The sequence below is a fragment of the Beta vulgaris genome, unplaced genomic scaffold, assembly GCF_026745355.1.
Source record: "Beta vulgaris subsp. vulgaris cultivar EL10 unplaced genomic scaffold, EL10.2 EL10_2_Chr_UnSca4, whole genome shotgun sequence".
Taxonomy (NCBI): domain Eukaryota; kingdom Viridiplantae; phylum Streptophyta; class Magnoliopsida; order Caryophyllales; family Amaranthaceae; genus Beta; species Beta vulgaris.
Genome location: NW_026611046.1, coordinates 252,827 through 267,890, shown reverse-complemented (window position 1 = coordinate 267,890; position 15,064 = coordinate 252,827). Strand labels below are relative to the sequence as shown.

The 15,064-nt window shown below is 38.4% G+C and overlaps 2 protein-coding genes across 2 annotated transcripts; both read left to right on the top strand.

The window, feature by feature from the left end:
• Positions 1-4,360: 4,360 nt before the first annotated feature.
• On the top strand, positions 4,361-4,822 carry LOC130590278 (uncharacterized). The gene has a single exon (XM_057392344.1). It carries the CDS (start codon positions 4,361-4,363, stop codon positions 4,820-4,822), a length of 462 nt encoding a protein of 153 aa, XP_057248327.1.
• Positions 4,822-8,046, top strand: LOC130590277 (uncharacterized). Its single transcript, XM_057392343.1, has 5 exons — positions 4,822-5,053; positions 5,179-6,093; positions 6,189-6,366; positions 6,548-6,916; positions 7,125-8,046. Exons 1-5 carry the CDS (start codon positions 4,822-4,824, stop codon positions 8,044-8,046), a joined length of 2,616 nt encoding a protein of 871 aa, XP_057248326.1.
• The last annotated feature ends 7,018 nt before the right edge of the window (positions 8,047-15,064 follow it).

Here is a 15,064-nt window from a genome sequence, read left to right as displayed (position 1 = left end):
GGAAGAGCTTTGGCAGAAAGGCTCTCAGGACGGGCTACTTTTTGCCGTCCTTGAAAGAAGACGCCCTGCTATACGCCAAGAAATGTGATAGTTGCCAAAAGCATGGTAATATCTATCAAAAGCCGTCCAATTACTTGACTCCAATTCTCTTTCCTCTTCCCTTTGCTAAATGGGGATGGACATTCTTGGGCCTTTTCCTATTGCTGCCGGCCAGAAGAAATTTGTAATAGTAGCTGTGGACTACTTTACAAAATGGGTTGAAGCTGAAGCATTAAGAGGCATCATGTAATAGCCTGAATTATTCAGCTAATATTAGAATCAATAATCCGTAATTAACTAAGTTAATGACGATTAAGTAATTATAATCGATACGCTCCGAATTTTTAAAAGTGTAAATAAATGTTATATGAATTTGTTGCTAACGTGGATATTTTGTGTTATTAGCTAACTAATAACATGAGCTATGTGATAATTAAGTAAATTATGAATTATGATAGGTACATTGAATATTGCCTCTGAATTATAGGATTTGTGTTAGTAGTTGATATCGAGGTATTATCCGAGGAAGTAAAATTAAGGAGTTGATTAGGTTAAGATACCTTCATTAAGATATGTGGTATACTTTGGAGAAATTTAGCTAAGAATAATTAAGGATTAGGTAGGAATTAAGGAAGGAAATCCAAGTTGAAGCTTTAGAAAAATCTGATTAGTGCATAAGTAAGTGAAAGGACGATTTTACCCCTATTACTAAATCGGAAATGACAAGTTTGCCCTTACCTATTCTGCATATATGAGATGGGAAGACTCTCATTCAGTATCATCAAAATCAATACACAAACAATCACAAGAACATCTCTTCTTTTCTCTCTCTCTCTTCACGCCATTTCTGGCGTCTAACAGCAAGCTGTTGGCAGCTTGTTCTCTTGGCTTCTTTGCTCTGATTTTTCACATGCAATCACTTCCCTAGGTTCTTCAAGGTGTTGTTCATACTGGGTAGACGTTAGTTTTGAGGTTTCAACATTGTAAGCCAAAGAAAAACTAAGGAAGGTGAGATATGGCTGATTTTCAGCATGCTGAGGTATATTGGTTTTAAATTTGATTTCTTTGGTTTATTATTAACTTTAAGGTGATGAATGTGTTTATTAAGGTCTTAAAGAGTTGCTGGAGGAGTAGTACGAGTTGCTAAGCAAGGGCTAAATTCCTAAACACCAAATTAATGTACACAAGAATCACCGTTAAAGCTGATTTTCTCAATTTTTGTCTTAAAGCTTGTTTATGGAAATTTTTGAGCTACGAATGTGTGTTTTTATGTGGAGAACTTACTGTATTGGTAATGAGTTATAAGTAAGTGATTTCAATATGTTAATTATACTTTAGGATTGATGATTTCGAATCAAAAACCATTGCATGTCAAGTTCCTCTTAAAAACCGATTAAACCGTGTTTCTGTTTCGATTGTGTGATGGTATTCAGTGCTTCCGTTGTTGTTACCCTTACATGATAACCTACTGTAAATACAATTATATTTCTGCTTAATGACCTTGCAACCTATCTTTTTCGTAAATTAAATCTAACCTCTTTTGAGAAGAAAACTACACCTAAAAACTCAACTATTCGCGTAACAACTCTTGGACTTGTAAACCCTTGCGTTTTCAAACCTTTCGATGTGTTTCTTTTGATGAATCCCTACTGTATTATACCTATATATGAAGTGAGAATCCTAAACCTTGGCTAAACCCAACTAGTCCTGTTAATTCATCGCCTAGAGCCATTGTTAATCACACCAAACCGAGAACCATCTAATGGACCTATGTTCTATTTGTGTGAAGTAATCTTTCTTATGATAATAGTACTTATAAACCTTTCACCTACTGTCCTATCTTGCTAAACCATCCTTTAATAACTTTATTTAACCATCACATCCTTTCGATTCATGATTGTTAAGTCATCATTCCAAATATAGCGGAACTTGACATAGCAATTGCGTTTTCGAAACTTGTTTTGATAACTAAGCTAAGTTGATTATTAAGTTAGTTGATCAAGTATTGACAAATAAGTTTTGAATATAATTAAGTTATAAGTTAAAAGCTATTTTCAAGGGAAGTAACTGCATTGGCAGTGATGAACAATAATTGTAGAGCGGGTTTGCTCTTTAAGTTATTAGAGCGGGTATTGCTCCGGAGCGGGGATTGCTCTGTTATATAGGGTCATGACCTAGAAAGTCTTGCAAGCAGAAGTAAATAAAAGGAGGGAGACGTCCCTCAAAAGTTCCATTTGTGTTCCTTCCCTAATTGAAAGTATTTTGAGTTTTGTATCGATATATTTTAGTGAGTTTTGGAAAAGTATAAGTATTGTTTTTAGAAAGTTATTTGTTATGATGTATGACTACTATTATGCTACCTAATTACGAAGGAGGAGTATTATAATATTTATAGCAAAGAAATATCGAGATACATGGATTATGATGCTATTTAAACATTAAAGTCTAATTTCCGCCACCTTAATATTTGAAAACTAGGGGACTTGTGTACCAGCGTAGCTGACTGTTTTGTTCCTTGGAACCTGTCCTGGTGGGGGCAGATTCAGTTGTTTTGCAGGAATAAGCTGAAGGTCAAAGATAAACTTTATTTGAAAAAGTTCGTGATATATGTTTTGCTGCTGCGTGATGTTATTGTATAAATCAATTATGGGATGTAACTTATATTTATGAATTCAACTTTTAATTACTTAGACTACGATGTAATAATTAAGTATTTTAAGTGGATTTTCATAAACTATGCTCAGATTTATGCAGGTTCTTAACCTTCCAAGGGCAGGGGGGTTAGGAATCTGTATTAACAGCATCTCTAATTAGTAGCTTAGTCATTTAATTAATTAGAGTTAGTCATAAGTAAGCTGCTAACTAGGGAGGGTTGTTACACTTGGTATCAGAGCAAACGATTTGAAAACTTATTAAACTAAGTATTTTGAATTTTGAAATTTATAATGATATACATATTCGCAATTATATTTTCGAAATATATATATATATATATATATATATATATATATATATATATATATATATATATATATATAGTGATAATAATAGAATAAAATAATAAAAAATTTATGTGATGATGTGAATATGTGTTTATGTGCATCAAGTTTATGTGCATATAATATGTATGTTATGATTGTATAAACATTAGAATTATGTGTAGATGGGTTCAAGATCATCCAGCGAGAGTGTTAACCAGGAGGTACCCTATTTAAGAGAACCTGACACCTATACCGCTGTTGGTAAGTGGTGGGATGATGCTGTTGATCATGCAAATGAGGTATTAGGATACATTCGGGAATGGAACGATTGATGGGCCGACTAGTAATAACCATTATTGGCGGACTGGGATACAGGCATACGCCATAATAAAGACTTTACCGAGCTGTGAACCGTGGGCTAGTTTCCGTAGAACTTATTGGAGTTTGTTAAGAATGTATGTGGCTACAGGGGCAATCCAAGGGTACGGAGTGACTATGGAAAATATAGATAAGAGCTTGATATGCTGGGAAGGCACAGTGGAGGAAGTTAGGCAAGAGATGGATATTACTCTGGAACGGCAGAGACGGGGCCAAATTTACCCAAATGACCCACATTGGAGGGAAATGTATGATCGTATTACCCATAGAGAGGAAGGCGAATGGCTGGAATGTTTGGAGGTGGATCGAGTTCGTCCAGTGGACTAGGAGTCACTCTACCTCAAAACCTCAACAGTGCAAGGGTCAAGTACTACTACTAATTCAAACCAATCTGGTACCACTTTTGGGAAGATGAAGGATGTAAGATTTGTGGGCCTGACTATGTTCCGGAGACTCCGCCAATTAGCAGTGATGATAGTGGTTATTATTATGATCCTTATAAATTAGATTGAACAAGGGAATGTACCAAGGAGGAAAAGTGGAAGGGAACTTCTGAAATATGTTATTTCTTTATGTAATGCTCAGTTTATCTAAAGATTAGTATGTATGTTGCATGAAAGGTGTAATTAAATAATAAGGAAGAATCAGTTTGTTTGTATCCAAAAACATATATAAATAAACAGCAAGGTTGCAATGCTATCATGAAATATATATATATATAATATATATATATATTATATATATATATATATATAATATATATATATATATATATATATATATATATATATGAAGTAGATTGCGAAGTCATTATATTAAGTAAGTGTAAAAAGAAAAGAATGTGTATGAATATTTGACTGAGTATTGCAATTGAATATGTAGGAAATGGCAAGTCAAGAAGGTACATCCAAATCACTAGAGGTCGAGAATGATAAAGATAACAGATACAAGAACTGAAAGAGATGAATGCTCGACTCTTGGAGATACTGGAAAAACAGAATCAGAATAAGAATGACGATGAAGGGAAGTTTTATAAGCGGTTGGCTGCTCATAAGCCACGCACCTATGACGGTGAATCTGATCCCGTCAAGTTCGAGGATTGGATTACATATATGAGCAAATTACTGGATGTAGTCAGTTGCCCTGAAGCTTTGAAGGTGAAGATGGCTACTTTTTATTTGGAAGGTCCAGCTGACATTTGGTGGAATACCACCAAGGGAATAGCTCAGAAATCAGAAGTTACTTGGACAGAGTTTGTTGAGAAAATGAAGAATAAATTCTTTCCTCCAGTATTGCGGAGGATGAAGGAAAATGAATTTTTATTTCTGAAGCAAGCGAACATGTCTGTATTGGAGTATGCAGCAAAATTTCTTGAATTGTCTCGATTTGCACCTGACTTCGTGAGTAATGAAAGGGTGAAATGATGCGATTCTTTGAGGGTCTGAATTTAAAGTATCAGAAACGAATTGGGACATATACCACCTTTGAAGAGTTGTATGATCGTGCTCTGGAACAAGAGAGAATTGAGATGAAGGATGAGGAGTTTAGAAAGAGAAGAAATGGAGGAAAATTTAAAGAAGGGGGATTCAAGAAGGCAAAAACAGAAATGACAACCCCAACTCAGTTCAGAGGGCTAGCTGGGAATGGCAGAGGAGGTAGAACAGAATGGAAGTGCAATCGTTGTGGGAAGAATCATTATGGCAAAAATTGTTCGGGGCAAATGGTGTGTTTTAAATGTAAAAATGTTGGGCATCGAATTAGTGAGTGCCCTTTGTGGAAGGAATCAGGAAGGATAGGAGAAATAATAAACCAGGGAATATGTTGATGCTGGCAGCTGGAGAAGGAAGTTCAAGTCAAGGGAGGGCCGGAAAAGGGATTCAGCATGGCAATCAAGGGAAAGCAGCAGGGAAGTTATTTGCTGTTAAGACAGAAGCGAAGGAGATTCCTGAGCTGCAGGAGTTGCCAGGTAATGTAATTTCAGGGAGATTTCTTGTATGTAACTCGATGGCTAAGGTGTTATTTGATTCTGGAGCTTCACATTCATTTGTTTCAAATGTGTTTGTTAGCAATCTGCCGTGTAGACCATGTGTGCAACCTTTAAATATGCATATTAGTATGCCAAATGGGGAGTCGATATGTTGTAAATGGATATTTAGAAATTGTGAAATTAGAATAGCAGGGTCCGAATTGCGGGTAGATCTGATACCCTTTAATTTGGATTATTATGATGTGATTTTGGGGATGAATTGGTTAAGTAAAAATAGAGCGGTGATAGAATGTTATGCTAGAGCCGTCAGATTGAGGTCTCCATGCGGAGATAACATTGTGTATAAAGAAGAAATGGTAAAACCGATGGAAAAAGGTGAAGTGATAATTAAGAATGATACAGAGATAATACCTGAAGGTATGGGGAAGGGGGTAAAAAGGAGGAAAGGGGAATTGAAGAAATTCCAGTGGAGAGATTTCCAGGATGTATTCCCAGGAGACTTACCGGGATTGCCACCGCATCGGGTGGTTGATTTTCATATTGATCTGGTGCCGGGGGCGACACCGATATCTAGAGCTCCTTATAGGATGGCTCCTGCAGAAATGGCTGAATTGAAAAAGCAATTAGAAGAATTGTTGCAGAAAGGTTATATCCGACCTAGTGTGTCTCCATGGGGCGCACCAGTATTGTTTGTGAAGAAAAAGGATGGTACGATGAGATTGTGTATAGATTATCGGGAAATTAATAAAATCACAATCCGGAATAGATATCCATTACCCCGAATTGATGATCTGTTCGATCAGTTGAAGGGGGCAGGATATTCTCAAAGATCGATTTAAGGTCGGGGTATCATCAAATGCGCATCGTGGAGGAAGATATACCGAAAACAGCATTCAGGACGAGATATGGACATTATGAGTTCGTGGTGATGCCGTTTGGACTCACTAATGCACCAGCAGCTTTTATGGATTTAATGCAGAGGTACTTTAAGCCTTTGCTCGATCGATTTGTAGTAATTTTCATTGATGATATATTGGTGTATTCTAAAGATCGCCAAGAGCATGAAGAACATTTGAGGGAGGTATTAGAAATATTGCGAAGAGAGAAACTCTATGCAAAGCTGAGTAAGTGTGATTTTTGGTGGATCAAGTAATGTTCTTAGGGATATTGTAACCAAAGAAGGTATAGCAGTGGACCCTGAAAAGATAAAAGCGGTAAAAGAATGGCCTGCACCTACAAATGTTGGGGAAGTTAGAAGTTTTCTTGGGCTTGCTGGATATTATAGAAGATTCGTGGAGAATTTTTCGCGAATAGCGTTACCGATTACGAATTTGATCAAGAAAACTACAAGATTTCAGTGGACGGAGAAATGTGAGAAGGCCTTTCGGGAGTTAAAAGAAAGATTGACTAGCGCTCCAGTCTTAGCTCTACCTTCTGGGACAGAAGGATTTGAGGTTTATAGTGATGCCTCTCAGGAAGGATTAGGATGTGTGTTAATGCAGAACCAGCGGGTTATAGCTTACGCTTCCAGGCAATTGAAGATTCATAAAAGAATTATCCTGTGCATGATTTGGAGTTGGCAGCAGTCGTCTTTGCACTGAAATTGTGGAGACATTATTTATATGGAGTCTCTTGCAAGGTTTATACTGATCATAAGAGTTTAAAATATATCTTCACCCAGAAGGAAATGAATATGAGGCAACGGAGATGGTTGGAATTACTTAAAGATTATGATATAGATATTCAATATCACCGGGAAAAGCAAATAAAGTTGCAGATGCTCTAAGTAGAAGACCTCGTCGGGAAGTGAATGCATTGATATCAGTGCCAGAGGAGTTGTATAACGAGCTGGTACAATTAGATTTGCGAGTGGTTGCAAGAGGTCAATTACAAGGAGAATTAAATGCAATTATGATGAAACCGTCTCTCTTTGAAGAAATTCGGGAAAAGCAGGATAAAGATGATTTCATCAAGGAGTTGAAGTCAAAGATAGAAAAGAATGAGATGACGGACTTCCAAGAATATGCTGATGGAAGTATTCGTTTAAATGGAAGATGGTGTATTCCTAATGACGGGGAATTGAAGAATAAAATTCTGAAGGAAGCACATAGCAGTGCTTACTCAGTTCATCCAGGCAGAGATAAAATGATTCAAGATGTGAAGAAGTACTTCTGGTGGAAAGGGTTAAAGAGAGACATCTCACAGTTCGTGGCAAGGTGTTTAATTTGTCAAAAGGTAAAATTTGAGCGAAAGAAGATGTTGGGATTGCTGCAGCCACTGCCAGTACCGGAATGGAAATGGGATTCGATCTCCATGGACTTTGTATCAAGATTACCTAAATCAAGAAGGGGAAATGATTCTATATGGGTGGTAGTGGACAGATTGACAAAGACAGCTCGGTTTATTCCCATGGGAGTAACTTGGAGCAAGAAACAGCTAGCAGATGCATATATCAGAGAAATTGTTCGATTGCATGGCGTTCCAACCACCATTATTTCTGACCGAGATACCCGGTTCCTGTCACATTTCTGGGAGAAATTGCAAGAAGCTTTGGGTCGACTCAGAAATTTAGCACACATTCCATCCAGCAACAGATGGGCAAACGGAGCGAGTAATCCAAATATTAGAAGATATGTTACGAGCCTGTGTATTGGAATTTAAAGGCTCATGGGAGGATAAATTGGCATTAATAGAATTTTCTTATAATAACAGTTATCAATCTAGCATGGGTATGGCTCCATATGAAGTTTGTATGGGCGTAAATGTCGAACACCTATTTGTTGGGATGATGTAAGTCCAGGGATACCAGTCGGACCTGAGTTGATTCAAGATACAATGGAGCAGGTTCGGTAATACGGGAGAAAATGAAAATCGCGCAAGATCGACAAAAGAAATATGCTGATTTGAGGAGAACGAAGCTGGAATTTAAAGAAGGGGATAAAGTGTTTCTCCGTGTTTCACCTACTAAAGGGGTGAAAAGATTTGGACTGCGAGGAAAATTGAGTCCTAAATTCATAGGACCATTTGAGATTTTGCGCAGAATCGGTGAAGTCGCATATGAATTAGCCTTACCAATAGAACTGTCTAGGGTGCACAATTTTTTTCACGTCTCGCAACTACGAAGATATATACATGATCCTTCACATGTGCTATCCTACGAACCATTGCAAATAGATGAATCGTTGTGTTATGAAGAGAGGCCTATAAAGATTCTGGACAAACGAGAAAAAGTGTTGCGAAACCAAACCATACCTTTAGTCAAGGTATTATGGACCAACATGGAACAGAAGAAGCAACCTGGGAAAAAGAAAGAGATATGCAAGAGCGATACCCCAGTTGTTCCAAGGTATTTATAAGTTTCGGGACGAAACTTCTTTAAGGGTGGTAGAGTGTAATAGCCTGAATTATTAAGCTAATATTAGAATCAATAATCCGTAATTAACTAAGTTAATGACGATTAAGTAATTATAATCGATAGCTCCGAATTTTAAAAGTGTAAATAAATGTTATATGAATTTGTTGCTAACGTGGATATTTTGTGTTATTAGCTAACTAATAACATGAGCTATGTGATAATTAAGTAAATTATGAATTATGATAGGTACATTGAATATTGCCTCTGAATTATAGGATTTGTGTTAGTAGTTGATATCGAGGTATTAGCCGAGGAAGTAAATTAAGGAGTTGATTAGGTTAAGATACCTTCATTAAGATATGTGGTATACTTTGGAGAAATTTAGCTAAGAATAATTAAGGATTAGGTAGGAATTAAGGAAGAAAATCCAAGTTGAAGCTTTAGAAAAATCTGATTAGTGCATAAGTAAGTGAAAGGACGATTTTACCCCTATTACTAAACGAAAATGACAAGTTTGCCCTTACCATTCTGCATATATGAGATGGGAAGACCTCATTCAGTATCATCAAAATCAATCACAAACAACACAAGAACATCTTTCTTTTCTCTCTCTCTCTTCACGCCATTTCTGGCGTACAGCAAGCTGTTGGCAGCTTGTTCTCTTGGCTTCTTTGCTCTGATTTTTCACATGCAATCACTTCCCTAGTTCTTCAAGGTGTTGTTCATACTGGGTAGACGTTAGTTTTGAGGTTTCAACATTGTAAGCCAAAGAAAAACTAAGGAAGGTGAGATATGGCTGATTTTCAGCATGCATGAGGTATATTGGTTTTAAATTTGATTTCTTTGGGTTTATTATTAACTTTAAGGTGATGAATGTGTTTATTAAGGTCTTAAAGAGTTGCTGGAGGAGTAGTACGAGTTGCTAAGCAAGGGCTAAATTCCTAAACACCAAATTAAGGTACACAAGAACACCGTTAAAGCTGATTTTCTCAATTTTTGTCTTAAAGCTTGTTTATGGAAATTTTTGAGCTACGAATGTGTGTTTTATGTGGAGAACTTACTGTATTGGTAATGAGTTATAAGTAAGTGATTTCAATATGTTAATTATACTTTAGGATTGATGATTTCGAATCAAAAACCATTGCATGTCAAGTTCCTCTTAAAAACCGATTAAACCGTGTTTCTTTTCGATTGTGTATGGTATTAGTGCTTCCGTTGTTGTTACCCTTACATGATAACCTACTGTAAATACATTATATTTCTGCTTAATGACCTTGCAACCATCTTTTTCGTAAGATTAAATCTAACCTCTTTTGAGAAGAAAACTACACCTAAAAACTCAACTATTCGCGTAACAACTTTGGACTTGTAAACCTTTGCTTTTCAACCTTTCGATGTGTTTCTTTGATGAATCCCTACTGTATGTACCTATATATGAAGTGAGAATCCTAAACCTTGGCTAAACCAACTAGTCCTATTAATTCATCGCCTAGACCATTGTTAATACACCAAACCGAGAACCATCTAATGGACCTATGTTCTATTTGTGTGAAGTAATCTTTCTTATGATAATATACTTATAAACCTTTCACCTACTGTCCTATCTTGCTAAACCATCCTTTAATCACTTTATTTAACATCACATCCTTTCGATTCATGATTGTTAAGTCATCATTCCAAATATAGCGGAACTTGACATAGCAATTGCGTTTTCGAAACTTGTTTTGATAACTAAGCTAAGTTGATTATTAAGTTAGTTGATCAAGTATTGGACAATAAGTTTTGAATATAATTAAGTTATAAGTTAAAAGCTATTTTCAAGGGAAGTAACTGCATTGGCAGTGATGAACAATAATTGTAGAGCGGGTTTGCTCTTTAAGTTATTAGAGCGGGTATTGCTCCGGAGCGGGATTGCTCTGTTATATAGGGTCATGACCTAGAAAGTCTTGCAAGCAGAAGTAAATAAAAGAGGGAGACGTCCCTCAAAAGTTCCATTTGTGTTCCTTCCCTAATTGAAAGTATTTTGAGTTTTGTATCGATATATTTAGTGAGTTTTGGAAAAGTATAAGTATTGTTTTTGAAAGTTATTTGTTATGATGTATGACTACTATTATGCTACCTAATTACGAAGGAGGAGTATTATAATATTTATAGCAAAGAAATATCGAGATACATGGATTATGATGCTATTTAAACATTAAAGTCTAATTTCCGCCACCTTAATATTTGAAAACTAGTGGGACTTGTGTACCAGCGTAGCTGACTGTTTTGTTCCTTTGAACCTGTCCTGGTGGGGGCAGATTCAGTTGTTTTGCAGGAATAAGCTGAAGGTCAAAGATAAACTTTATTTGAAAAGTTCGTGATATATGTTTTGCTGCTGCGTGATGTTATTGTATAAATCAATTATGGGATGTAACTTATATTTATGAATTCAACTTTTAATTACTTAGACTACGATGTAATAATTAAGTATTTTAAGTGGATTTTCATAAACTATGCTCAGATTTATGCAGGTTCTTAACCTTCCAAGGGCAGGGGGTTAGGAATCTGTATTAACAGCATCTCTAATTAGTAGCTTAGTCATTTAATTAATTAGAGTTAGTCATAAGTAAGCTGCTAACTAGGGAGGGCTGTTACACATCACCACTAATGACGTCAAAGGGTTCATCTGGAAGAACTTGATTACAAGGTTTGGAATGCCCCAGTCGATCGTCTTTGATAACGGGCCACAATTTGAAACACCGAAGCTCCGTCAATGGTTGGCTGACCAAGGAATCAAGGCTCACTTTGCCGCAGTAGCTCATCCACAGGCTAATGGGCAAGTTGAGGCTTTTAACAAGATTCTTTCGGCCGGTATTAAAAAGAAGTTGGACAATGCAAAGGGGATTTGGGTAGAAGAATTGCAGCTGGTCTTATGGTCAATAAGGACAACGGCCAAGAATTCCACAGGAGAGACTCCTTTCATGATGGTCTATGGCTCGGAGGCCGTCCTTCCTATTGAGGTTGAAGAACCCACCTTAAGAGTAATGATGTACTCAGAAGATGCTAACTGGGCAGCTCTTAGGACGGCTTTGGACTTAGTTCCCGAAGTCAGGGGCAACGCTTTGCTGAGAATGCAACTATACAAGTTGAGAATGGCAAGGGACTTCAACAAGAGAGTTGCAAGGCGTCCGTTAAAGCTGGGAGACCTCGTCTTAAGGAAAATGGAAGCGGTCGGCCGAGCCAAAGAGTTAGGCAAGCTTACCCCTAACTGGGAAGGACCCTACAAAATAATCGAAGTAGTTCAGAATGGCACCTTTCGTCTAGAAGGCTTGGACGGACGTCCCATTCCTAGGACGTGGAATTCTGACACTTTGAAAAAATACTTTGTTTAGGGCACCCTACAAAGTTGTAATCTTTTACTAATGCATTACAATGAAAAAGTAGAATGTATACATAAACCTTGACTATTCGTCAAGCAAACTTCATATAATACAGCTCTACTTCTCTATGACTTTGTTTGGTTTGTTTGCTTAAGTTATATATTATCGTTCAAAGCTAACTAATTTAACAAAGCAAAAAGAACAATACACCTTTCATTAGGAGGATGGCTGAACATGTTATCGTCCAAAAATGGATAGATATATAGTCTTGGCCGGTTGTTTACTTAAAGAGTTAAACATCTCCTAAACAAGGTCGGCTGGAATTAGGACGCCTCAGTACAGGTATCCTGCTTTCCGTCCAGAAGCCAAAAACTTAGGGATAACAACCTTAGTAAAGGAACAAGTTATCTCATGATTTAACAAAGATGGACGAGTTACAATCACTCTTAGAAAAACGTCCAAGTTATTTAAAAAATTATAGTCTTTACTCCTTCTTGAACAGAGGAAGGATATAAGTATTCCTCGTCCAAGAAGGGGGGCATATAGGGGCATAATTTATAAATAACTAAGTCTTTGTCCAATGACGAATGATTGTCCAGGTTCCGGCCGAACAAGTCATTTACTTAGCAGGTTTTTAAAATTTAAAACAAGTTTATGTGATGATGAACGTCCATGAAAGAGCTAATGGGTCAGATCAAAACTTGTTGACGAATTACTTTTATACTTGGACATTAATGAAGGTCTTAATGCAATCGGCCAAAAGAGCTGATTGGATCGTCAGAAGGATATTACGACGAGTTGCTTTTGTACTTGGTACAAATATGGGATTATAATGTAAAACGTCTTAAACAGTAAAGCATAGCACAATAGAGATTGAAAAAGATAGCTTTTCATATATGAAAGAGATGATTACAATCTAATCTAAAAACAAAGTACAACAAAAAGAAAAGGTACAAGTGGCTCACGACCAAGATACGACAAAAAATTAAGCGGCAGGAGGATCATTGTCATCTTCGTCCTGAGCCTCCATATCTTCTTCTCCTTCTTCATCCTTAGAGGATTCTTCGAAGACGGGAAGTTCTGCCCCTGATATGGTGGCTTTGTGCAAGCTTTCTTGGAACTCCAGCCGACGAGCATATCTTGGAATTTCCTCTTCTTCAGCCATCATGCCAAAGGCCTGCACAGCCCATTCTTTTGAGGTATCTATGACGTTGTTCATAGCCTCCTTGGCCGCTTCAACCGTGGCCGCGACCTCAGCTCGGAGAGTTTGATTTTTAACCTTCAGGACGAGGTTTTCTTTGTAAAACTCGGCAGCCATGGTCATGACTGAGTTTCTCTCGTCCAGAAGGTAGCGTTCCAGAGACGCTCTCTCGTCCAACATTTCAGTCAGCCGAAGTAGATAACTCTTGTTTTGGGACTCAATATCGGCTCACCGCATCTCCCAGGCCAGCTTAGACTGCTGATGCAACACTTCCTGCTCGGCCATTTTAAACTGAGCTAGGTCCGCAGCCGCGGTCACATCTTGGACGAGCCTTTTATTTTCTTTTCTGAGCTCCTTCGCCCAATCTTCAGTTATTATGCTGCGAGCAAAGAGCTGAAAATAGGAGGACAAAAGAGTCAGGACGAATGCAACTTGGAGAAAATATATATCTAAGTAAAGAAAATAAACGTCTAAAGAAATAAAGGTGTACCTCGACAGCAAGTTGAGACATGTATCCTACATGCTCAGATGATGCTCCCCTCAACCCCTTAATGTAGGGTTCAGGAAAGCACTTGAAAAGCTCCAGCTTCAGCTTCTCGCGGTCGAACGATGACATCTTTCCAAAAGCCGGAGAAGATTCATCGTCAGAAAGAATAAGAGAGCCGTCAACAGCTGGACCCTTCCCTTTATCTGAAAGATTAGACTCGTCAGTACACCATGGGAATAACCACGGCCGTTTGTTGGACGGACTCATCGGACGCCCGCCAACCCGTAGTGTTTTAACTACGTTTGAATAATAAGACTCACCAGAAGAACGGGACGCCGTCCTATAAGCAGTAGGCATCTGGCCTACCAGCTTGGCCACTGGTCCAGAAAAGAGACCCGTCTGCAGCCGCGTCCGGCTGAGAAGATTGTCCTGCATCGTCCAGAACAACAACCTCGTCAGGTTGTGAAGTGGCAGGCTGCTCGGCAGGGCCGGCATAGGTCACCAGGGCCAGAGAGCCAATCTCGGCCGGTTCTCCTTGGCCTCTTCTTTGGCCGGTAATATCACGACCTTAGGAACCGGCCGTGTCGTTTCTTCTTCTTGGCAGTGAACCCTTTGCCTTCTTAGAAGGAGGAGCTTCACTGGTTCCAGCCGGCCGCTTTTTCGTTGCCGCCTTCTCAGCCAAGGCTTTGGAGATTGGGGCATTTTTCTGAAAGATTGAATATATGTAATAAATTAGAGGCCCTTCAAAGAAAGAAATCGTCTGATGCATCCGGACGTCCTGCTCATCATGGAGGCAGCCGTCCAGCCATCATCTGGACGAGTGGCCTTTAAGAGGCAGCCCTCCAGCCATCATCTGGACGAGTTGCTCTTCAAAGAGGCAGCTCGTCCAGCCATTGTCTGGACGTGTTGCTCCTCGAAGAGGCAGCCCGTCAAGAAATCAACCTGGACGAGTTGCTCCTCGAATAGGCAGCTCGTCCAGCCTTCATCTGGACGTAATGCTCCTCGAAGAGGCTGCCCGTCAGGCAATCAAACTGGACGAGTTGCTCCTCAGAGAGACAGCTCGTCCAGTCTTCATCTGGACGGACTGCCCTTCAAAAGAAGCAGCTCGTCCAGCTATTGCTTAGACGCTTTGCTAAAAAAAAAAAAAAGAAGTAATCTTACCAGGGTGTCGGCCCTCTTTTCGGCACCAGATTTTTACTGTATTCCTTCCAGAGAGTATCTGCAAATCTGGACGAGCTCATGTCTCCTATCCAAGATTTTCTCAGTTTACTTCT

Excerpts from the sequence above, each read along its gene's own strand:
- LOC130590278 (XM_057392344.1), top strand. The coding sequence starts at position 4,361 with ATGAATGCTCGACTCTTGGAGATACTGGAAAAACAGAATCAGAATAAG.
- LOC130590277 (XM_057392343.1), top strand. The coding sequence starts at position 4,822 with ATGCGATTCTTTGAGGGTCTGAATTTAAAGTATCAGAAACGAATTGGG. Across the intron at positions 5,054-5,178 it reads AGCTGGGAATGGCAGAGGAG|GAATCAGGAAGGATAGGAGA; the intron begins GTAGAACAGAAT and ends CCTTTGTGGAAG. Across the intron at positions 6,094-6,188 it reads GTTTGTGAAGAAAAAGGATG|TTGAAGGGGGCAGGATATTC; the intron begins GTACGATGAGAT and ends CTGTTCGATCAG.